Source organism: Gymnoscopelus braueri (assembly GCF_963280865.1).
Source record: "Gymnoscopelus braueri genome assembly, chromosome: 5".
Classification (NCBI taxonomy): domain Eukaryota; kingdom Metazoa; phylum Chordata; class Actinopteri; order Myctophiformes; family Myctophidae; genus Gymnoscopelus; species Gymnoscopelus braueri.
In genome coordinates, this window is record NC_137606.1 from 4087307 (window position 1) to 4111918 (window position 24612).

General features: G+C 40.5%; 1 protein-coding gene across 1 annotated transcript; it reads right to left on the reverse strand.

Annotated features, from left to right (window-relative positions):
- Nucleotides 1-5936: 5936 nt before the first annotated feature.
- sars2 (seryl-tRNA synthetase 2, mitochondrial) lies at nucleotides 5937-20919 on the reverse strand. The gene is made up of 16 exons (XM_080429460.1): nucleotides 20616-20919; nucleotides 15313-15408; nucleotides 13683-13712; nucleotides 13432-13572; nucleotides 13124-13178; nucleotides 12847-12910; nucleotides 12163-12268; nucleotides 11627-11674; nucleotides 10830-10938; nucleotides 9695-9740; nucleotides 9086-9173; nucleotides 8825-8937; nucleotides 8261-8354; nucleotides 7138-7230; nucleotides 6689-6754; nucleotides 5937-6552 (listed from the first exon to the last, which is right to left on the reverse strand). The coding sequence occupies exons 1-16, from the start codon at nucleotides 20913-20915 to the stop codon at nucleotides 6412-6414; spliced, it is 1590 nt and encodes a 529-aa protein (XP_080285586.1). The 5' UTR covers nucleotides 20916-20919; the 3' UTR covers nucleotides 5937-6411.
- Nucleotides 20920-24612: the final 3693 nt, after the last annotated feature.

The window sequence follows — 24612 nt, forward strand, 5'->3', positions numbered from 1 at the left end:
CCAAAACTTTTAATATTTTGTTATTGTTGGATACGATTTTGTCCACAATTCCATTCTGTAGAGATGTTGGTACCATTAGGAGAGAACAGGCAAACATTGATCAAAATAACAATCATGCTACATTCTCTATTTGTGTATACTTCTTGTAAATTAAGTAATAGATGTTTAACAATAATTCAACCCTTACGGGTCCATTTGGTTTCATTTTACGCTCTCAAGAGTTAAAGAAAGGGTCCATTTGGTTACCAACTCTTCCATCATTTAGCTGGGGACCACCTGGAACCTCACTGGTGGTCCCCAAACACTGGTTTATGCGATTAGAAGAACTAGGAGGCAGACAGCTTGGTAAGATTGCAAATGAGCATGCAGCCAGCTGTCATATCATGACATCCAACTCCCAAAACGATCCAATACAAACCAACAACAGGCTGCTCAGTTGGCATGCAGTGTTGCCATGTCTGCTTATTACAAGCGACTTGCTTATTGCTTATTTAATTGGTTGTAAATTATTGGTATAGTTGCGGGTTGCAACTAGAATTACCAATAATTCAATAATTTTCATCAAAATAAAAATTTGTGCCAGGGGACCCCTGTACCAGATTAGTGGTTTATTTGAAATTGGTAGGTTTATTTGAAAATAGCAGGTCTACAAGCTCACAATGCGTCAAGAGTGAGCTTGTAGATCGGCTATTTTCAAAGGATACAGGATAGGTGGGCACTATAGGGACATCTGGGCACCTCGATGTAAATTGTCTATTTTGTCCAAAGATTTTGAAAAATTATAATATTTGAAAAATGGTCTGTAGGGAGACCGGGGACATAATTCAGAGACTACTTGAAATATCCTAGTCATCTTTTGCTATAAGAAACATATATATGTGCCCTAATTAATAATACAATTTTTAAGCTTTCACTAATAAGGACAAGACTAAAATATTAATTTGAATGCAATGAGTCACAGTGTTACAATTGCCCCCGTGACGGGGGCAATTGTAACAGTGGTTGGGGGCAATTGTAACACTGTAAAAATAAGTCATATTAACACACTTTATCTCAAATAAAAGCACACATATCTGTATACAATACTACGTATCGCTGCCTTAAAACAAATCACACGGAAATGGTTGCATGTAAACCCACCATCTATTAATAATTGGAAAATAACAGTTGAAAATATTAAAGAGATGGAAAGAATTATTTACAAAATGAGAAACCGTAAAGATGAATTTGAAAGAAACTGGAGTAAATGGGACCCAGAAATACATGAAGTGTAAAAGTAGATTTGGGAGTACTGCAGGAAAGCTATCCCCCCCCTTCTCTTTTCTTTTGTCCTCTTCTTCTTTTACTCTCTTATTTTACCTTCTTTATTCTCCATTTTTTGTATACATTTTTGTTGGTATATATGTAATAAAAAAAAATCAAGAACATGTAATGTAATGAACCCGCAATAAAGTATTAAAAAAAAGAAAAAAAAGCACATCACTAAGTAGTATGTATTTTTAATAATTTAACATTTTTACTTACAAATGTTTTAAATACATAATTACAATTATGTATTTGTATTCGAATTACTTTATTTTTACATTTTGTTTTTTCAAATGTATGTCTATTTTTTATTTAAATGCATTTTTACTTTGAAATGTAGTGACATTTAGTGAAATATGTTCATTTACTAACATAAAAGTATGTAATCCCAGACAAAAAATCTGCTTGCATTGAAAACACATTGTTACAATTGACCCCGGTCACTGTGTTACAATTGCCCCCGATGGGGCAACCATGATAAAATCCCATATTCTAGCTAGAAACACCTACTAGCATAGGCTGCTGACGTTAATTTGTGACCAATAACATAGAGATACAATTCATCTAAGTTTAAATCAGCTGACATCTTATCTTTAGACAGCAGAAGGAAAATACTGTACACTCAAAAATTTACGTTTACACCTCAAAATCAGTTTTTTGTTGAAAACTTCTGCTGAGATGAAATGATCATCCTATCCTTCCATAGGCAGAGAGAGGACCCTACTGAGCATGTGCACAAGGGAAGTCTCACCCCTCTAGCTTATTTCAAATTAGAATTATTGAGTGTGTTACTTTTGTCCCCTGTTACTTTTGTCCCCAGTCTCCCCCTAATGTAAAGTATACATGATGTGAACATGCATGGTACATCATTATCAGACTTAATTTTATCCTTCAACTTCTTGTTTATGCCCCAAAATGACTGGATTTACAGGTCTTGCAGCAATTTGTTGCAATTGTAGAAATATTAGGCCTTAATTGTTAAATGTTTAAGCATGTTCTAATCATGTAGCCTATACTTTACATTACATGACTTACTTTTGGGGAAAATAGCCAATTTTACATCGAGGTGCCCACTTTTCCTTATAGTGCCCACTCCTGTTACCTCCTGGGGCTTGTTTTCATACCTGGCTGCTTGTTTCTCTCACAAGATCTGACAACACTGTTGGCACAGGTTATCTAGCACGGGATTTACGGTTCTAGATACCACCAGCAGTGATGGAAAAAGTACTGACATTTTGTACTTAAGTACTGTGTTACAAGTAAAAGTCCGGAATTCAAAATGTACTTGAGTAAAAGTCAAAAAGTATTGGTATCAAAATGTGCTTAAAGTACTTAAGTAAAAGTACTCATTATGCAGAACAAGTGTTCAAAATGTATAAAAATATTTTGAAAATAGCCTAAGTATATAGGGATAAAGTGGTTAATGCATGTTTATAATAATCACAATCTAAAGTAACCAACTAGTAACTCAAGTTGTCAAATAATTGTAGTGGAGTAAAAGTACAATATTTACCTCTGAGATATATATAGTGGAGTAGAAATAAAAGTACTGAAATGTGAAATGTGGGAATACTCCAGTAAAGTAAAAACAATACCACAAAAAATACTTATTAAGTACACAGCACTTGAGTAGAAGTACTTAGATACTTCACACCACTGATAGGATCACTGCCTTGTCTTATGAGCCCACGTGCGCACTTTCGCTCACCTGTGTGTGTGCGTGTGCGTGGCTTTATAATCCCCAGCTATTTAGGATTCATTCCATGTGACTTTACCGGCCGTTTGTAAGACAGCAAAGCTGTTGCATATAATCAATCAACACAATCAATCACAGCCAATCAACTTAAAAGATGCCTCGTATACAAATACAGCTGGCCTATATTAGGCTACACCTGACTGGGGGAAATAAGGTGCCTCATTATCCATCCATATAGGATGAAAGGAGGCGCTTCAACAAAATAGCCTATTATGTAACAGGACAGGATCCATGGACCGTTTGTTTGTCAACGTCTCCTTTGATTTCCACGTTTAAGACAAGTTATTATGTTAGATTTCAGACCTATAATAGGCTTGTTTACATTCATGGATGGTACAGCCTTATCGACATAAAACCGTTAATATCGTTATAGGGCAACATTTCGACGTTTGTTTATTCTATCTAAAGCCGATTTCAAAAATATCATATCAATGCTTAAATACACAGGAAAAACAAAGATCGTAGCTATATTGATCTGCAATCTGGGTATTATGTGGTTATTTAACATCAATCCAGTGAATGATCTGAAGTCTTGCTATGATGATGGAATATGCGCCCCATCATCATAGCAAGACTTCAGATCATTCATTAGAGATGGCTTATAAACGCTACGAATTCTTACCTCCGACAGCTGTGCAGAGCAGCAGCAATGTAAATAGCGGTGTTCCCATGGTGGCTATAGCGGTCCCGATGGAGCGATCACCTTGAAATAACGGTTAAATCTTCCCCTCAGAGATCCTCACAGATCCGCTGAGAGAATGGAATAGAGTGGAGGCGCGTCTGTCCGTCAGTCAGCTGATTGAGGCCAGATCAGATCGGACCTGGCTAATACACCACTACACACACACCCTCAGTGGTGGGAAAAGTACTCACATGTTTTACTTGAGTAAAAGTATCAATATTGCAATGTAGAAATACTCTGTTACATGTAAAAGTCCGGAATTCAACATTTAAAGTACAAAAGTGTATCGGTATCAAAACGTACTTAAATTACCAAAAGAAGAAAGTACTCATTATGCAGAATATATTATAACATGTATAATTTTTTTTTGAAAATAGCAGAGCTACAAGCTCACAATGCGTTGCCATGCAATGCATTGTGAGCTTGGAGATCTGCTATTTTCAAATGGCCGAAATGTATATAGGGCTGAAGTGGTTAATGTGTTTTGTAATAATAATCAAAATCAACAAAGTAACTAGTAACTAAAGTTTTCAAATAATTGTAGTGGAGTAAAAGTACAATATTTTCCTCTTGTAGATGTAGTGGAGTAGAAGTAATACTGAAAATTGGAAATACTCCAGTAAAGTAAGAATAACTCAAAATTGTACTTAAGTACAGTACTTGAGTAAATGTACTTAGTTACTTTACACCACTGGCTACACTACACTACACACCCTGCCAGGTGCCAGCTGGGGGCTAATGTGTGCCTGCTCTGCCTGCTGTTATAAGGGTTAATTAGTCTGGCTGCGGACCCCCCTAGGTCTGTGTGTGGGCTATTTTATAATGGTCCATAAGTGCGTGAGTGCACATGTACATGGGACCATGTCACCTCTGGGCTAATCTCTCAAGAACAGATTCTGTAAAAAACAGCAGAGTGCGCTTTGTTTTTCCTTTTCATTTGGCGATGGGTTCCCAGATTGCCTCTGGGGTAATTCAATATTTAGAAGATGCTGAATTTGCCAGCCTCATGTTCCGAGGTTGCAACACTACAGCTGTGCATATAGCGTGTTTGTTGGCAGGCCCATGTCTGTTTTAATGTTTTAAGTCATCCGTGTGATGTAGCCACAAAATATTGCTACTCAAGAGAGGAGCGATTCAAAATAAACCTCTAGTTCTCATGTTTAACTTGCATCCCATGCATCTGTACATTCAAGCAGACATTTCATGGCATTACATATAAATAACTTACAACGCGTCGCATGGGAAGCTTGTCGATCTGCCATTTTCCTGCAAAAGCTTTCCCCACAATACGGATACTGGGGTTTAAGTGGTTAATAAAAAATGGACCCGTCTCAGTTAAATGCACACTGAACATGTTACTGTGTAGCAGTAGACTGGGTCCACTGGACTGGAGTCAAAGACCTCTGCTGTACCCAATACGATATAAGGACTGTCGGGAGCATTAGTTTTTATGTATGGTTCCATGGGAACTCCCTATGCCAGTTGTTCTCAAACTGTTTTGTGTCAAGGACCCCCAAATGTATATATATACTTGGCCCCATCTGAAAATGCTTTGTGCCAGGAACCGCCAGAAGAGAAAGAAAACATTCATTATTCAAATTTGTTTTGAAAGAATTTGGAGCTAAAGTTTTAAAACATGTTCAAAAGTTGCGATGTACAAGCTTGCACGAAGTGACGTGCTGTGAGCTTGTATATCTGCTGTTTTTGAATATCCAACATATATAATAATATGGATAAAGGGGTTAAAATGATTGTGATGCTGTTTAACACATTTTGCTGGGGACTCCCCTTATACCTGGAACCCCCTCAAGGACCCCTGGGGGTCCCCGGACTCCACTCCACTTTGAGAACCACTGCCCTATACGGCAAATTTTCTACCCTGTCCGGAAGTTGACTGCTTTTACCTGGCATCCCAGGAAGAACTACTTCCCGATTATACAACCAGAATGACAAGGATGCCAAGGGTCAGTGTTAGGATCACTTGACTGCTGCCTCCCGATCCATCACGCAAGGTTGGACTAAATTAACCTGATTAACTATTTTACACCTTGGCTACTCGAAAATAGCCGATATAGCCGTTTCACAGCACAATGTGAGATTGTGGATCTGTTTTTTTATAACATTTTTGACAAATCGTGGACATTTTGGAACATTTTTGATTAAACAAAAACTGCGATACAAGGGGTCAATGTGGTTAACAGGTCATTTACAAAACGAACATATCAAAACTGTAGGTTTTTATGGTATTTCTTTAGTGATAGGTCAGTGGAGAATGACAGTGAGGGTAGTAACACAGGTCACCAGGTACCGTACGTACGTCGTACGATGATTATTGTACCTGTTATTGTAAGCCATGTTTGCATGATTGCATCACAACTTGGTTGCAATGCATTCATGCTTAAGAGAACTCTTCAACTGCTTCATATTTTCCCATCTTTGGTGGGATGATTTTCACTTCAAAGAGGAGTAAGGCTTTTGTTTCTTTCAAGTTAAGGGCATAATCCTGTGCAATCTTCTACTGCAGGGGTCCGTGTTTGCGGCTCCCGCTTATGACTTGCAAGGGCTCCGAGAGGCTCCAGGAAGGAGATTTTGCTTTTAGGAAAGTCATAACCGCACTAGCATTTGAAGGTCATAGTGATGGTACAGTACAGGTTGTGTTTTGTGTGCGTCATGTGGTCTTGGGAGTAGGTCTGGGAGGTCGACTCGGCTGGTTGGGTCCGATGTATCTCAGCGGAGTGTATGTCGGCTTTTCGATCACTTCCAGACCCAGATAGGGCTGCAAGGCTTGGGGAACACGCACTGTTCCCTCCTGAATGAAAAGGGTAGGTGAGGGAGAGACACATGGGACACGAGGCAGAGGGAGGGAGCGAGAGAGAGAGGAAGATCAGTTACATCGAGCGCACGGATAGCTGATACCATCGCGTAGAAATGTTAATGCGTCTTACTTTAGTCTGGTGAGTCTCCAGGATAGCGATGATGGTTCTGGGGATGGCACACGCTGTGGCATTCACCTAGAGAAGGACAGGTAGGTACATCATGGAGGTGTTAAAACCACTAAACCTGCACCGGTAAAGGTAGCTGCCCACCGCACCGACGTCGGCGGTGGTAAGTGTTGGAAAGCGTCTGTTGCCGAAATTCTGCTGTTGAATGGGCGGTGGGTACACCAGGCGGGCTTGTTGTTCAAAAAGACATCAAGCCATAGGCTATTTTTAGCACCATAGTAGCCGTCTGTCGGTGTCAGCTCTCAGGTGCATTCAGCAACTTCTTTTCACACCTTCCAACCGACTAATCTCCCAAATTCATTCGAATGCCCGTCTGTAGTAATCTGTAGTAGTCTGTTTGGTGGAGAGCTACCTTAAGAATATTCTCTGCGTCTGGCCCCTTGGTCCCTTACCGTGTGAGCATACTGCAGGCTGCCGTCCTCTCTCTCATACAGGATGTTTAGACGTCTGCTCTGGTAGTCTGTACAGTTGGAGCCACTGGAGATCTGAGGAACCCACACACATTAAACACAATCGGCTACAAAGTACTAAAATGATAAACTACTAATTTGTATGACCACTCAAAAGTTAATAATTGCATCGCTGTTATTATGCGACGGTTATGTGTTCCAGTCCCACCAGGGGACACCCAAGGGTGCCATCTAGAACAGTTTGTGTCTGTATCAGTGTCTGTCTCCATCTCTCTATCCCAAAAAGTGAACCCAATCACAGCTAAGCTCATGCTACTATATCGTCTCTGTTGGGTGGAAACCTCATATCCAAATCTGTTACCTTTCAGGATTCAAATTCAAAAGCATCAAAAGTAGCAGATCTAAAAGCTCAAAATGCTTTGCGATTTTGAGCTTGCAGATCTGCTACTTAATTTTTTTTTTTAACTCTTTATTTTCAGATTACAAAATTTTGTTAAACATGACATACAATCAAATAGTAAAAAAAAATCAGCAAGAAAAATAGCAGTAAAAATAGGACAAAAAGAGGTCATGGGACATTCGGTACCAGTAATAGAAGCAGAAACATGTTGACAGGATTCAAGACCAAATACAACAGGGAGGATGCAACCAGCCATCATCAGAGATCTGGCCCGCTATCTAAATAGTCCAGCCATTTCCCCCATCTTTTTTCACCCAACTCCTTTTGGAGCCTCAAAGAATAGGTCATCTGCTCTAGGAGATGCAATTGTCTCACAATGCTGACAAATAGCCCCATAGTAGGGCAATATTTCTGCAAGTAGGGCGTTAATTTATGAAAAGAAAACACAAAAAGTTAGAATACCTAGAAGAGGTTTCTGCCCGACAACAATATGTAGGGGATTAATGCCTTATGACAGTTAATTGATAATACATTTAGGTAAGTGTCTGAAAGCCTTTTCTATTGCACAGATTGCATTGGACATATGGGGTTCAACAAAGCACGACAGTCAGCAGAATGAGTTCAGATGCAAATAATTCCTCAGGTAATATTAAATTAATCTTTTGCTATCCGTCATTCCAGGTGATATTATCGGGGGGGACTTACCTCTCCATAGCTGCCCCTCCCAGGCATCCAGGCTTCAATGTCATACTTCCTGTGGGCTGGAGCACCCAGTTCCTGTGTTGGCATGTCCAGCACCCTGCGGAGAAACACAAACGAAAAGTAGCACTTGGATTCAATATTCAAAAACTACTTATGCAGTACTTTACAAAGAGTGGTTCTCAAAGTGGGGTCCGGGGACCTCCACGGGTCCTTGAAGGGATTCCAGGGGGTCCTCAGAACCAAATGGACCGTTATGGATCTGTAACAAATGGACAATGTACAAATGGAACCTAACGGGTCCATTTGGTTCCATTTGTGTTCCATTTGTACACTCTGTGTATATAGAGATCAAAATGGTATCAAATGGGGGTCCGTAGCCTAGCCCTAATGCATATCAAACTGGGGGTGCTTGTTCTACAGCTGTAAAAACCTTCTCTTATGGTGGTCCCTGGCATATCTTTTCAAATGGGGGTCCGTGGGCTAATACTTGTCAATTTGGGGTTCATGTAGCAATGACAGTGTGCGTGTGCGTGTGCGTGTGCGTGTGTGTGTGCGCGCACTACCAACCTGTAGTGTAGCTCCAAAGAGGAAAATATCTCCTTTTGGAGAGAGACAAACTCCTCAAGGAGCTGAGTGCTCTCCTCTCCAGTCTCATCTGCTGTCACTCCAAACATCTCCACCTAGACACACACAACAATTTTTTTCACTCAGGTAAATGAACACGGGAGGATTTTAAATGTGTACTGTACTGGTCATTTTTAAAAAGCAAGGTGTCTATTTGTTAACTAACAGTGTGCAGAATCCATAATAGCTGTGTTTAACATTAACCTTGTTAAAGTGATGGACTCGGTACAGTCCCCAGGCTTCTCTGCCCGTGTCCGTCTCTGCTCTGTAACATGTGCTGCTGCACGCAGTCCTGTACCAAGAAATGACACAACATATCGTCGCTATCGGGCAGAAACCTCTTATCTCCATACTTTCACTTTTTGTGTTTTTTTCGTAAATGAATGCCATATGCTTGATTATACTACAGCGTCACACAAAAGCATCAAAAGTAGCAGATCCACAAGCTCGAAACGCGGCACGAAGCGACACGCTTTGAGCTTGTAGATCTGCTACTTTTGCTATCTTTTTAATTGAATCCTGAAAAGCAACAGTTTTGGACATAATGAGGTTTCCACCTGACAGAGACGACATCATAAAAGACAACTGACTCTGGTGTCAGAAAACACTTTTCACAGCCAGGCTTTTTATATATCATTTATTCCGACTAATGCTTATCCCAACGACAATTACATTTCTAATTCAGCTCTGGCGTTTGTTGTCTCTTTTATTTATTGCCATTTTATTGTACAGTAATTCCATTTAGAAATGTGCTGTGTCATTCATACACTGCTAAGTGACTAAACTCCCCAAACAGAGGAAGTGCTTTGTCACCTTACTGGCAGGTCCTTCCAGTTCACCGCATGGTCCATGAAGTATCCTGGAATGGAGAGGATAGATGTAAACAGACAACCATTAACTAACTGTCAGATATCTGATGTCTAGTCTATTTTTACTTCCCGAGGTTCATACTACTGTATGAAAGTCAAGTGTTCACAATACAGACTCATTTTGGCCCAATAGGGCTGTCACGATTTTGAAATTTTACTTGATTAATTGTCACTCAAATAATTGCGATTGATTTAACTGCGTTTCTGTCGCTTAACATTAAAATTATATTTCTGTTTGACTTTTATACTAAAATAATAAAGTTGCAAAGGGCAGATATGACAAATAACATACACATTGAATGACTTTATACTTAAAAAAAACTAAACATAAACACATTGAGTGCCAAAACCGTATTAATACGGTTTTGCAAATACACCCGTGGAGTGCCAACTTTCCTAAAAAACGTATAAATACGTGATTTTTATCTCTTAGTTTTTTTCGCCCCATGCGGGAGGGGCTAGAGCAGCTCTGGGATCACCCTAGGCGATTCTGAGAAGGAAGGGCCAGATGGATCATCGTGTGAAAAACATGGCTCCCCATACGCTTCCGGTCTATTTCCTTCTCTAAAACGCCTATAACTCCGAAACTTTTTTCTATGGGGAAAACAACTCATTTTGCATCCGCGATCACTCCGCCATTGTTACTCGCGTGAGAGATGTTATCGTTCCAGCCGTTAGCCAGGACCATCGGGTAAAATGGAGGCATGCTTTTTTTTCATGGATTGCTCGTCATGGAGTCTACAGCTTTAAACAGCACAATGGAGCTTAACGGTGAGATTCCCGGCACCGAACGTATTCTGTTATTATAAAATTCTGGCACCCAATGTGTTAAGCTTGTAGATCTGCTATTTCCACTATTTTTGAGAATGTTCGGAAATATAAATAAGAACATTATTAACATTTTAACAACAAATGATTATGACTATTATGCAAAAAAATAATTGCGCTTAGGCGATCATGTAATAATCGTGACAGGCCTAATGGCCCAATCCAATATGCTTACACAGTCCTTGGTGATTTAACTCATTCTGGCCAATTCATTCTGAATTATGATGAGTGCATACTGCATGCAGCCTTACCTGCCACTCCCACCTCTCCAGTTCCAGCCAGGTTGTGGTCAGGGAAGCGGGTGGGATCCAGTGAGTAGACCTGAGAGCGATGGGCATTGGGCTGCATACCACAGCCCTCCTGGACGGGACGACCAAGAGAGAGAGAGGTGGATGAGAGAGGAAAAGGGGAAGGGTGTGTATATATCCCTGTATATCGTCGCTGTCGGGGCAGAAACCTCTTATCTCCACATTCTAACTTTTTGTGTTTTTGTTGTAAATTAACGCCCTGCTTGATCATACTACAGCTCACACAAATGATCTGCAAGTTCCGTAGATCTGCTTAGGCCTGTCACAATTATTACATAATCGTCTAAGCTAATCGCAATTGTTTGAGATAATCGCAATTATTTTTGCATAATCGTCATAAACGTTTCCATGTTGAAAAATGTTCGCACATTTTCAAATATAAAAAAAAAAAACAGAAATAGCAGATCTACAAGCTTACAACGTGTCACAAAGTGACGCGTTGTAAGCTTGTAGTGACGCGTTGTAAGCCGTTTGCCTAAAAGTCAAACAGAAATTACATTTTGATTCATATGTTTCAATGCCAAACACACAATTAAATCGTTAATCGCAATTATTTGAGTGACAGTTAATCGTCATCTTAATTTGTAATCGTGACAGCCCTAGATCTGCTAATTTTTTTTATTTGAATCCTGAAAACAGTTTCTGGACATATGCGGTTTCCACCCGACAGAGACGATATCCAGGGTATGTCAATCCAACTGATTTGAGGTCAAGGTCAAATGGGAGAGCGAAGTACTCACGAAAACGGCTCCTTTTAAAATGTCTGGTACGACCATGGGGATGAAGCCCTGTAGATGTGGCAAGACAAACAAGAGGCCTGGTGTTGTAAGTAGAGGGAAATGACTACACACGTTCATATCTGTAGACCAGCGAGCTTGTACATCTGCTATTTTTGAAAAATCTCGAAAATGTGTGGAAACATTTTTATTATTTAAAAAACAAAATGTACACAATCATCTTCTCTTCTCTTCCACATCATCCATTCTGGGGGGTCCCTGGCACAAAACATTGTCAGATGGGGGGGTCCGTGGCCAAATATAATAAGCCCATCTGTTTTTTTTTGGCCTTCCCGGCACATCGTGTTTTGATTTAGATTTTTTGTTCCTTTCCATATAAAAGTATAGTTTTTTCAATTTTTTGTTTTTTATGTATTTTTTAAATGTGCAATAAACTAGACTAATTCAATCTCAATTTGGGGGTCCTTGATGTCACGTAAAGGTTTGAGAACCAGTGCTGTAGACTTCATATAGCCGTCTTTGCCGCACACAAGACTTACCCGCCGTTCCAATGTGTCCAAGGCAAAGTTCTGCAGAGCGGTCTGTAACCTGGCCCCCACTCCCCTCAGATAGTACGACCGGTGGCCAGAGATATGGGCTAGATGCCTGGAAGAGAGAACTATCCATAATAAATGGTTTACACATATCAGCCTCTTCACCACAGGGACCGGTGCTCATAAAGTAGGACAATCAGTATAACTCAGTTTTTTCAGTTGTTCTGGACAAGTACAAAAGACGGTTCCATTCAGGTGAAGACATGCGTTGTCGTCGAAATGTTATTTGGTAATAGTTTTCTACGCCCTGGAATTCGTTAAATACACAAGTATTGGGGTACAGTGTTTTTACAAGCAAGTGCTAGGAAATTAGCTACAATATTAGACAAGGCAAATAGCAGCAAGAGCAATCTGACTGTATGTCATCTACAAACACAAACCTCATTCCAGATCAAATATAATCTGAGGGTGGAGGAAAACAATTTTATCAATGGTGGTAAAAATGGGTTTATGTGTTTATTATATACGTGTAATTAATGGCGCTATGAAATAATTCATACACACTAATAATAACAGAACAGCTACACAAAATGATTAAAAACAAAAAGAGAATGGACACAATAGACTGGAGCAGATATAAGATAACGTGGAGAGGATGTTTCACAAAGGGAAAACATTTTAAAGTCTCACCTTTGTCTTATAAGGCCCAATTTCTCCCCTAGCTCTACGTGGCCTCTGGGCTTAAAGTCAAATACTGTAGCAAAACAGAGAGAAAAAGGGGGTCAACATGTAGCCCTGAATTTGTTTCCATTGAATAGAATGTAAGACATTACAGCAGATCCGCAAGCTCCTTCGCGCCGCGTTTCGAGCTTGTAGATCTGCTGCTTTTGAATTTGAATCCTGAAAAGTAACAGTTTTGGACATATGAGGTTTCCAGCCCGACAGAGACGAGGCACAGGTTCATCACCTGGTGTCTCACCAACCAGCTCCACCACCCTGGCTTGGCTCTCCTCTCCGATTGGCTGGAATAGGAAAATGGGGAGATTTAATGACCTTGGAACGACCACAACGTTTTCAATGACCAGAGCCTAATTTATACTTTGGCACACGGCCGTGTCGCTTGCCAAAAGTATTACTTGACCCATCGTGTTGAAATTGTCAGTCGAAAATCGGTTATTTTCAATAAGCAACATGGTAGTACAATAAGTAAAAAGCAGATCAAAGAGTATAATAAATCTCTCCCAAAGGGAGAAGCACAAGTGTGTGTGTGCTCACCACATCAGGGTGTGTGGTGTTGGGCAGTCGGAGAGCTCGTCCGTAGTGCTCCTGTTCCAGCTCGGTCTCCTTGGGGTAAAGGTCATTCAGCCGACCGCGGATGTCTCGACCTTTCTGCCGAGCCTGGTGGTACTCTGGCAGCTGAGTGACAAACAACCAGGCATTCTGCATTATCATCATCATGACAAAAGGTGCAAGAGTGTCACGACGGATTGACTCAGAGACGATGATTAAGTCAATGTTTAGCTTACGTTAGCCAGGGTTTTCTTGTCGTTCTGGTCCTGTGGAGATATAAGATTAAATGTTAACTACATAAGATGATAATGTTATTTTATATTAATACTAACAATAGTCTGAAACCCCATTGTGTCATTGATCACCTAATCTAATGGTGGGCAGCCGGCCATAGCTTAGTGGAATGGTTCCCAAACTGGGGGGTCCCGGGGGGGTCCCCAAATGATTTTGGGGGGGTCCCCAGATGATTAGCTTAATGTGCAACATTGTTTTCTCACTCAACAGTAACATACAGTATTAAATGTATACAGGGTGTCTGCATATTTCAACAATGACAATTTAAGGACTTTTAAGACCTTTTTAATGCCTAAAAAAGGGGGGGGGGGGACTAATAAAAAGACCATTACTACATCAAAAGTAACCAACAAACTTTACTATAAAAATGGTCAAACATTGAACAAATTGTCAAATATTACCTAACAGAGGGGCAATTTTTTTCATTTTCACAGTATCTAACTGTGGAACCGAGTCAAACCAAATGTATTGCCTACAATTCCAAGTGCTTGTCAGGGTGGGGGGGGGGGGGTTCCCAGTTCAAATATTATTTTGTGGGGGTCACGGCCTGAAAAGGTTGGGAACCCTTGGCTTAGTGGATAGAGACTACAGAGGCCGTCTGGTAATGAGAAGGTATCCGATTCGCTCCCCAGTCCGCCAATATACGCGCCGAAGTGTCCCTGAGCGAGACACTCGACCCCTGAGAGCTCCCTCCAGGCGCTCACAATGACCATCTGAGAAACTATCAGCTGGGTCAAGTTGAAGCTTGCATTTCTCCCGAGGGATTAATAAAGGTCCATCTTTAATAGTGCTGTAATCTGAACCAAGATGCTACTGCACTGAAATCACACTTCGTCTCTGTCGGGTGGAAACCTCACTAAAAAAACAAACTGGAAACCGCAAAAGAAGCAGATCTACAAGCTCGAAACGAGTCGCGACGAGCTTGCAGACCTGCTACTTTTGATGCCTTTGTGTGACGCTGTTTTATGATGAAGTAGGGCAGGGGTGAGCAACTTTGATGATGGAGAGGGCCACTATATTTCCACACTCACTCCAGACGGCCACATTGCATATACTGACACGTCTTATCTCCGCATTTTAACTTTTTTAGTAAATTAATGCCGTACTTCACCATTATATGTCACACAAAAGTAGCAAAAATAGCCGATCTACAAGCTCAAAACTCGTCGCACGCGTAAATACAAATACATTGGACATAAAAAAGACTAGAATTGTCAAACTAGTCATTAACCTACTATAATATAGACTGAAGTAATTAAAGCGGGTCATGTTTGCATGTTTGGAATTGTAACAGCTGAAATCAATAATATATCAGTATTCCGATATCAACCTGCAGGCCGCATTAAGTGAAGGTGGGGGCCGCATGTGGCCCCCGGGCCGCCAGTTGCCCATGTATGAAGTAGGGTGTTAATTTAAAAATAAATAAATAAATAAATAAATTAGAATATGGAGATGGGAGGTTTCTACCCGACGACAGCGGCGATTTCGTGTGCCTAAGTATGAGGTCTATTCATAAGCTCCAGTACTTTCCTCTTCAATGTCATCAGTGTACATTTGGTATTGATTACTGACCACTAAGGCTCTGACGGTGTCACTGATATGCTTCTTCTGCTGCTCCAGCTCAGAGATGTCCCTCCTCACCGCCTGCAGCTGCTGCCACACCCTGGCCTAAAACACAGCACAGAGAGAGAGAGAGAGAGAAGTGAAATGATGTGATATGCAAAACCAGATACAGTATATCGACACAAAGCACACACACGCAATTACCAGATACAGTATATGGACACAAAGCACACACACGCAATTAACCCATTAAGACCTGAAGCCCATTCTACAAATGTCTTCTAAATCTAAAACAGTTTTCTAAAAATCAGTGGTTCTCAATGTATTTGGCCCCCCATCTCAAAATATCTGGTTCCAGGGACTCCCCAGAAGATTTGAGTTAAAAATGTTAACATGTTAAAACACACACACACACACGTTTTCAAAATGTTTCAAAAATATCAGATCTACAGGCTCGTGGCGCGGCATTCAGTGAGGCGATATGAGCTTGTGTATCTGCTATTTTTTAATAGCCAAAGTGTAAAATAATGCTTTTTGAGCTCAAATCTAAAAATGACACAGATGCGTTCCCGGTCTTAGTAGGTCAATAATACACAGTAAAATCCTCAGTGTTGGTGTGGCATGCTATGCTGACTGTGCTGAAAATAACAATTACAATATAACAAGATAATGCTGATGAAACACATACACATACATTAGTGTACAATATGTGCAGATTGAAGGCAGGTTTTATCATTTTTTAGCCCTTTTTTTGTCGGTGTTATTAACATTTCATAAATTTTTTTAGTAGGAAGAACAAATCAATTATTTAAAAAAAACAGTGGTTGTCAAAGTGGGGTCCAGGGACCCTCACGATTCCTTGAGGGGGTTCCAAATGGACCCTTACAGCCAGGTCTGTAACTCTTGAGTTTTTATTTATTTAATGAAATCGAAATTAAAAATGCGAGAAGCCCCGACATAAGAGAGTATTTCCAATTTTCAGTACTTTTACTTCTACTCCACTACATATCAGAGGCAAATGCTGTACTTTTTACTTCACTACAATTATTTGAAAACTTTAGTTACTAGTTACTTGTAGATTTAGATTATTATTACAAAACATGCATTAACCACTTCAGCCCTATATACATTTCGGCAATTTGAAAATAGCCGATCTACAAGCTCACAATGCGACGCATTGTGAGCTTGTAGATCCGCTATTTTCAAAAGATTTTTATACATTCGAAGACTTGTGAAATGGGACCTTCTGCATTATGAGTACTTTTACTTTTGGTACTTTATTTATTTTATAATTTTTATCCCACGATTTTGTGACCCTTATTTTTCACCCGGTGCCAATGCCTAAGCTGTAATCCTGGGCGCTACTCTCCCTCTGCCAGTCTGGGGAGGGCCCCCGAACTGAGCTCATGCTTCCTTTCAACGCATGAGCAGTTAGCAGACTGCGTCTTGTCACCTGACAGGGGGGAGGTTCCCCGGTAGGACTTAGCGTGTGGAAGGAACACGTTATTCCAACCAGTTCCTTTCCCTTCCATCAGGCGCCCCGGCTGACCAGGGGGAGGCATTATAGACCAGGATTCACTTTTGGTACTTTAAGTACTATATTTTGATTCCACTACTTTTACTGAAGTAAATTTTGAATTCCAGACTTTTACTTGTAACAGGGTATTTCTAAATTGCAGTAGTGATACTTTTTTACTTCAGTAAAAAATGTGAGTACTTTTTCCACCACTGCATAAAACAGTGATTGTCAAAGTGGGGTCTAGGGACCCTCAGGATTCCCTGAGGGGGTTCCAAATGGACCCTTACAGCAGGGATATTCAACTAGATTAGGCAGGGGGCCACAATTCGTAAAATTACTTGAAGTCATGGGCCACAAGACCGTGACAAAAAAACGTTTAACCGCTTGTTGTGTGCTATAGGTGCGATAGGACACAATAATGGACACATTATGTCCATTATGGTAACTTATTAGGGCCTGCTTCATACTGCATTCATGCATTTTGATGTTTGATAGGAGCATTTCTGTGTCAGTCCTTTATAGTGCACAGGCTTAGATTTTGATATTAAGAAATTAAGTAGATATTTCAGTATGTTCTGTGCACGGGTCCCTGGCATGGAAGCATCTTTGTAAAAAGAGTATTGGGGACTAGGTGAAGTGTTTACATACGTTCGTATGAATGAAAGGATTTTTTATTTAGTTTGTTTTGAGTACCGGGTGATAGAGCACAAGGTCTTATTATGTATTTGAAGTGGATGAAGATGGAAGATGGACAAAATCCACAAAGAAATAATGGATTCATTAGGAGAATAATTTATTTGGTGTAATTACCTCAGAAATAGTTACAGATGGATGGTTTGTGAAGGATGCACTGCACTCAAAAACCCCTGTTGTGGTTTGTAGTGACATGGTGAAAATAATCATAATAATTACCTTGAGCTTTTGCCTTACTTGCTACATTATTCTGAAAGTCGTTAGAAGCATGGAAGTAGACAACATTTCCGGCTGTTTTGTTTCTTTGTACCACGAAAAGGTCTTTATACTTTTTAAAGATATTTCTGGGGCTTTTTCTGCCTTTATTTAAGAGGACAGTAGGCTGACAGGGAATAGGGAGAGAGATGGGGGGGGGTGACACACAGTAAATTCAGGAGTCGAACCCGCAACACACTGTAAGACTGGATTACCAGCCTTTGTGGTATGTGCCTGGACCGGTAGGCCAGGCACAGGTACTTTTGATACTTAATACATATATTTAACACCAGAAGCTTAAATACATATGAAGTGAGCTACTTTAACAATTTAACCCAAGTGATTTTCTTATGGGGTGACTTACATTTACCCGCATTTGGGTTCCTGTAGCAGTGTCTCGACTGCAAATGCAGTACTGTTAATTTGGGACCCTGAGTGTCCCAAATCACTAATATTCCTCCATTCTAAATAGTAGCCTACATTTTCTTCTTATCTGTTAATGGTTGATTAACCATTAACAAGCTTCAGTAAATGGTTTACTGAAACATTCAAAATGGTCATCCTGTACAACCAACCATATAATAAATATTTACATTTAATTTAACATTGGAACATGTAAAAAGAACATGTTCCAGGGGCCACAAGAAAGCTCCGCTGGGGCCGGATTTGGCCCGTGGGCCGGCAGTTGAATATCACTGCCTTACAGCCAGGTCTGTAACTCTTGAGTTTTCTATAAAAAAAAATTATGGGGTCCTTGAAATTAAAAACGTGTGAGAAGCCCTTAAATCATCTTAAAATCATAATCATCATAAATCATAATTACTGCATGAATTGGTTAATTTATGTTTATTATAAGCAGCTATGTAATTGTAATTGTTTGTATGTTGTATGTTGGACCGGGGGTCGGGGGTAGATTTAAGGGGACAAAAAAAAGAAAATGTACTTTTGACATCTTATGGTTACTTACTGGATACCTTTTAGTCCGTGAGCCAGGGCCCCAAATGTGGGGTCAATAGGGATTTCTGAGAAGGTATCCACCTCTAGTGCTAGGAAATATGCGATAGCCATGCATTTTCATATAATTGGTCCTCACTAGGCTCATTATAAGATTGGCCAATTTCTGTCTTTCATCTTAGAAGGAGGGCTGTGGACGAGAGAGCGAGAGCAAGAGGGAGAGCACAAGCTCTCATGATGCGTTTCATGAACCATTAGTTGAGCCTGGGATGCTATTGGGTGATTGGAGTCCACTGAGAACTCAAAAATAGGTAGCAAAAGATTTATGGAGATAGCATGTAATGGACGAACTGCACTCAAAAATCATGTTGTGCTCTTCCCTGCGGATGTGCCACTGAAAATGTAGGGATTTAGCTTTCATTCTGAAAGTAGTGAATCTAGTCACAAGCTTGGCTAAGCTAGACACACTGATGTGTGAAATCATTCATCTGAAAGAATGGTACTGGGACAAATGATCCAGTCTCTTTATTGCTTTAACATTTTCAAAAAGTTAAAATCAGTTAATTTTAAAGCGAGGAGAGAAACAAAAAACACATTTCTTTTTTTGTTTCTTTGTACTATGAAAAACCTGTACTTTAATTTTAGATTATTGTAGTTTTTATTTGATACTTAGCTACATTTTAACACCAGATACTTTTCTTAAAAAGGGATAGTTTTCCCCAAAAACTACTTACCAGTATTTTCAATCAATTACACACCCCATGAAGCCTTGAATTCATGGAGATTTTTCTCCATGAATTTTTCACCATCAAATTATTGGCTTAGGAATGCAAAAAAATAATAATAATAACAAGTGTAGGAAAAATGAAGTTGTCTACCCACTGGCAGCCAGTGGGATGGAGATGTGCAGTGTCCAGGTAGGCCACTGCTGTATCTCTTCAAATGTCTTTGGCCCAGTTGATAGAAACCACTTCAAGAGTGCTGCTGATACACTCAGGACTTACCACTGAACTTGCCTGTCAGCCCCCCTGCTGCAACCACATGCATTTTCCAGTGCTGAACCTTGCATCAGTTTTGCAATGCAGCTGAAGAATGACTGTATAACATGCATCCCACCGGGATAATGACTTTATAGAGCTGTTCTGGCTGATTCCAGCATACCTGCAAGGTGTCAACAAATAGCTGCTTGTCAATCGTGAGGTGAATACTGTACATGTCAACAAGTGACCATATCTGCTGCCTGCTTGGACACCTGCCCTGGTTGGATAAGGTGCGAGAGAGACCTTGACCTGACCTTTAGCACAAAGACTATAGGTTCATATGGGGACCCCCCAGGTCCACATATGATCACAAGTTCACAGATTCCCTTACACACAATTGCAATACAATTTGTTGTTTTTAACGTAATGTAGTAGAATGGAACATCACCAACATTGGGATGGACACCATCTATGATTTGGCAATAAATAATTAACTGATGGTAATTTCACTGATTCAGTCACATTCCTTGTACCCTAAAACCTAGGGTTTCATATATTGACCCAAGTAATTTTCGCCTAGTGTTATAAAATAAAATGCGCTCGGGTGGCGCAGTGGTAAAGTCACTGCCCACCACCACGGAGGTTGTGGGTTCGAATCCTATTGTCATAACAACTACATTGGGGAGAAAAAGGAGTATGAAAAAAGAAAAAATAAAATAAAATGCATGATAGCACCCATAAAGCTACCACTGGTGCAAGGGCAAGGCTATCACATATTTTCTAAATCTAGACGTACACCATGACAAAAATCACTATGAGCATTATTCCCCTTGGGTGCAACACCCCTGGCTCACGGGCCATTTGCACCTTTGTCGAAATGAATAAATACATCATTTAAAAAAGCAGCTTACCATCTCTCTGACGTCATCGCCTCGCAGCTCCCCCTTCCTGTTCTCCACATTGAGGATGACCTGCTGTGTGTTCTCACACACCTCTGTCATGTCTATGACGGGGGCGTCGCTGTAGCCTGCGGCCATGTGTTCATACAGGCTGCTGCGGGCGACGCGATGACACAGGCGATGCGGGGTGACCAGCACCTCGGACCCCTGCTGCTGCTGCCTCGCAGCATGTCGCCTGGCGGTCACCACCGGTCTGTATACACGCAGTGTTGTAGTGACACCGAGCCGAGCGAGCATCATCTTCACACTCATGCACGTCGCCATGTTTTTGGATGTTCTTCTTCACTTGCCGGGGTTATGTCAGCGATAAAGCGCGTACCGCCACCTACTGGAACCACTAGAATGGCCTTAAAGCTTCTTCTTCTTCAGTTTTTATGGCGGTTGGCATCCTTGATAGTTGCATTACCGCCACCTACTGGATTGATATATTTCATAGTAAAAATAAGTAAAGAGAGAGATCAGAGATCATACTTGAAGTTAGCAAATTACATGTGATGTGACCTGTCAGAAAATAATAATAATAATAATAATTGTTAAGGAAGTCGCGACAGCTGCATGTGTCTGAAAAATAAAGAAAGGCAAAGGTAAATACAAGGGGAGACAAGGAGACCCTTACCGGTATCTTGCCAGCGCTGTTAGGCACCATAGGTCGCATAGGGTACTAGGGAGCATGTTTATGATGAGGAATACACATCTCACAGCAGTGGTGTAAAGTAACTACATGTACTGAAGTACTGTACTTAAGTAGAATTGTGAGGTATTTTTGGGCGGTGTAGCCGCCCCTATAAGTGGGGTTGGGACACCTCATTAGTATTAGTTTCCTGCACTGTGATTGGCCCACTTGGCCCACTTTCCTGTACTGTGATTCCTGTACGACTCTATTGGCTGACTCTATTCAGCACTGTGATTGGCTAGCGAGACACATGATGACATTAATAACCTATAAATAGGTTTAAGCACTTCCAAAAATCCAGTTTTTTTGGAAGTGAGCTTCCATCACTATGATGACCACTGTGATGACCACACCGCCCACTTCACACTGGGTGTGATTTTTTACTTGCCTGGAGTATTTCCAGTTTTCAGTACTTTTACTTCTACTCCACTACAACTCAGAGACAAATATTGTACTTTTACTGCACTGCAATTATTTGAAAACTTTAGTTACTAGTTAGTTAGATTTGGATTATTATTACAAAACATACATTAACCACTTCAGTACATTTCGGCCATTTGAAAATAGCCGATCTACCATGCGTCGCATGAGCTTGTAGATCTGCTATTTTCAAAAGATTTGTATTCATTTTATACATTTGAAAAGTTGTGAAATGGGACATTCTGCCTAATGAGTACTTTCTACTTTCTACAGCAACGAATTTTGATACCAATACTTTTGTACTTTTACTCAAGTGAATTTGAAATTCCGGACTTTTACTTGTAACAGAGTATTTCTGCATTGCAGTATTGATACTTTTACTTAAGTAAAACAAAATGTAGTACTTTTTCCACAGTGGGAGCAAGAAGAGCTGACCGCTTTAACCCCAACTCTGACCAAGTTCCCAGGGAGCCATATCAACCCCAGGATCACTGTGGGGGACAGGGGAATGGGCGAGCCTCTCTCAGGACCATGGGGGTCAACAGCAACAACAGAGAGGCCATGCACGAGTCAGCCATGGGGTGTGAGTAGAGGAGCGTGGTTCCTGTATCCCCCCACCACCACAGAATGCAGGGCTTCAACGGAGGCCTGACGACAACAATTACCCATCGCCAGGTGCCACGCGTGGTTATCTCGCGGCGAGAAGAGGCCCGACAGCCTGTCCTCCCACCCGGTACTGCGAAGACGACGTCAGCGAGACAGACCTTGAGACCTGGCCTGGGGAGGGAGGATCCTACCTCCCTACGACGATGAATAGTGGCTTTGATAGAGCTCCCCAACATGGCCTTAAACACGCACGCACACGAGCATGTTACAGGATGCCCCGAAACATAGGCTACTTACAGTACATTAGTTAACACGCCCCTATCTGCAGCTAACCCAATAAACTGAGTCTATGTAACACGCCCCTATCTGCAGCTAACCCAATAAACTGAGTCTATGTGTTTGTATGTGCCTGCCATCCCTCAGAATAGCCTATGTATTGTTACCCCTCTATGTTTCTCTCTCTCGCTCATCCCCACCCTTGGCCTCAAGAACCCTAGGCTGGACAAAGCTCACTTCTTTTTCCTATTTTTCATCTTTTCGACTGCAGGATCTCTAGCAAGATTTCTTACTTCACTTTTTCATTAGACGTGCAGGTAGACTTTTAGAGAGCTTTTGTGCCTCAGATGTTCCTTAATATCATTGCTTGTATTTTGAGAGTTTTTGTAGTCTATTTTTTGTAGTGTCGCAAATAAAAGCTTTTAGCGTTTTTCTTCAAAAGAACAATGACCTCCCTTCCCAGTTTGTTGGTGAGTACATTTAGCTTTTGGTATCTATTTAACCTTAACGTGAGTTTTACTGGTTTGACCAAGGTTGTAGCAGGGGTTGCAATGGAACCCTGGGGTTCATTTCACAGCACTATAGAACCTACATCTCTCGGTTTCAGGAGATTCTTTAGGCTTTGCATTTTTATTCTTAGTTTTTAGAAGGTTCTTTAAATTCAGGAATAGTGCAGAGAGGCTGGTGAGGCTGGTGATTAATGCTGGTGTATAATATTTATACATCCCTAATGTTGGATCTTCCTCTTTGTTTGGTCGATCGCATCCTTCAATAGGTAATACAATGAATTACACTCTCAGCTACTAAGTATGTGTAGCCAACTCTGGTATGTATAGCTTCTGTGTGTTTCTGTTTGGACCGCAGGAGATCAGATGTCACGGTTCTTACCGCAAATATGAATCAACACCAAAGTAAGATATATTTTGAATATTGCACAAATACTAACTGCCAAGGATTCAGGAACCGTTCTACAACTACAACAACACAGAGAAAGAAAGCGAGGACTAATCCAAAAGCAATTAGCATGCACATAAAAGAAAGCATGCAAATAAGAAAATACACCACCATGACTGTCGGCAGTTCAGACCAGGTTCTCAAACCATTTCAAGGTTAACAACACATTAACTGCCAAAGACGTTTATAAACGTCTTTGGGGATTCAGCTATTGCCTGCCAAAGACGTTTAAAAACTTTAAAAAAAAAAAAAAAAACTTAAAAAAAAAAAAAAAAAATCTAAAAAGATTTTCTTATTATTTATAATTGACACTCTTTCGATATTCCAAACGAATAAGGAGATAACAATTTCCAAATATTTGCTGCTCCATCCACTTCAATGTTAAAATTGAAACGGACAAACAATTCACAATGTTTTTTGGTTTGAAACTACTGGTTTTGAGCTATTTTCAAACATCAAACAACACATGACAACAAGGTCAAATTGACCTCGTTGACATTTGTGAAACCACACCTGAATCTCATCTGTGATTAGAAATTTTCTGGGGATCAATCATACTAGAGAAAAATATTCTGTGGCTATGCGAAAAGGTACCAAAATCGTTCAAAACCCTGGCAGAGGCTACAGACTGTTCTGAAAAAACTCTGGCAGTCAATGTGTGTTAAGAAATTAAATCAAAACTGCAGTTTTGTTAGTTATGCATCATCTATCTAGGCCACGAACCCCCATAACTCTGAGAAGTCACTCTCAGAGTTACAGACTGTACTGAGAGTGTATTTGGGTCCATTTGTTTCCTAATTATCATCATTTTGCCGAGGACCCCACTATGAGAACGACTAGAATCAATCAGTCCACAACAGCTGCTTCATAGAAATATGAATTTGAGAGAGTGGTGGAAAGTAACGAAGTACACATACTCAAGTACTACTTAAGTACAATTTTGAGGTATTTGTACTTTACTTGAGCATTTTCAATTTCCAATACTTTTATTTCTACTCCACTACATCTCAGAGGCAAATA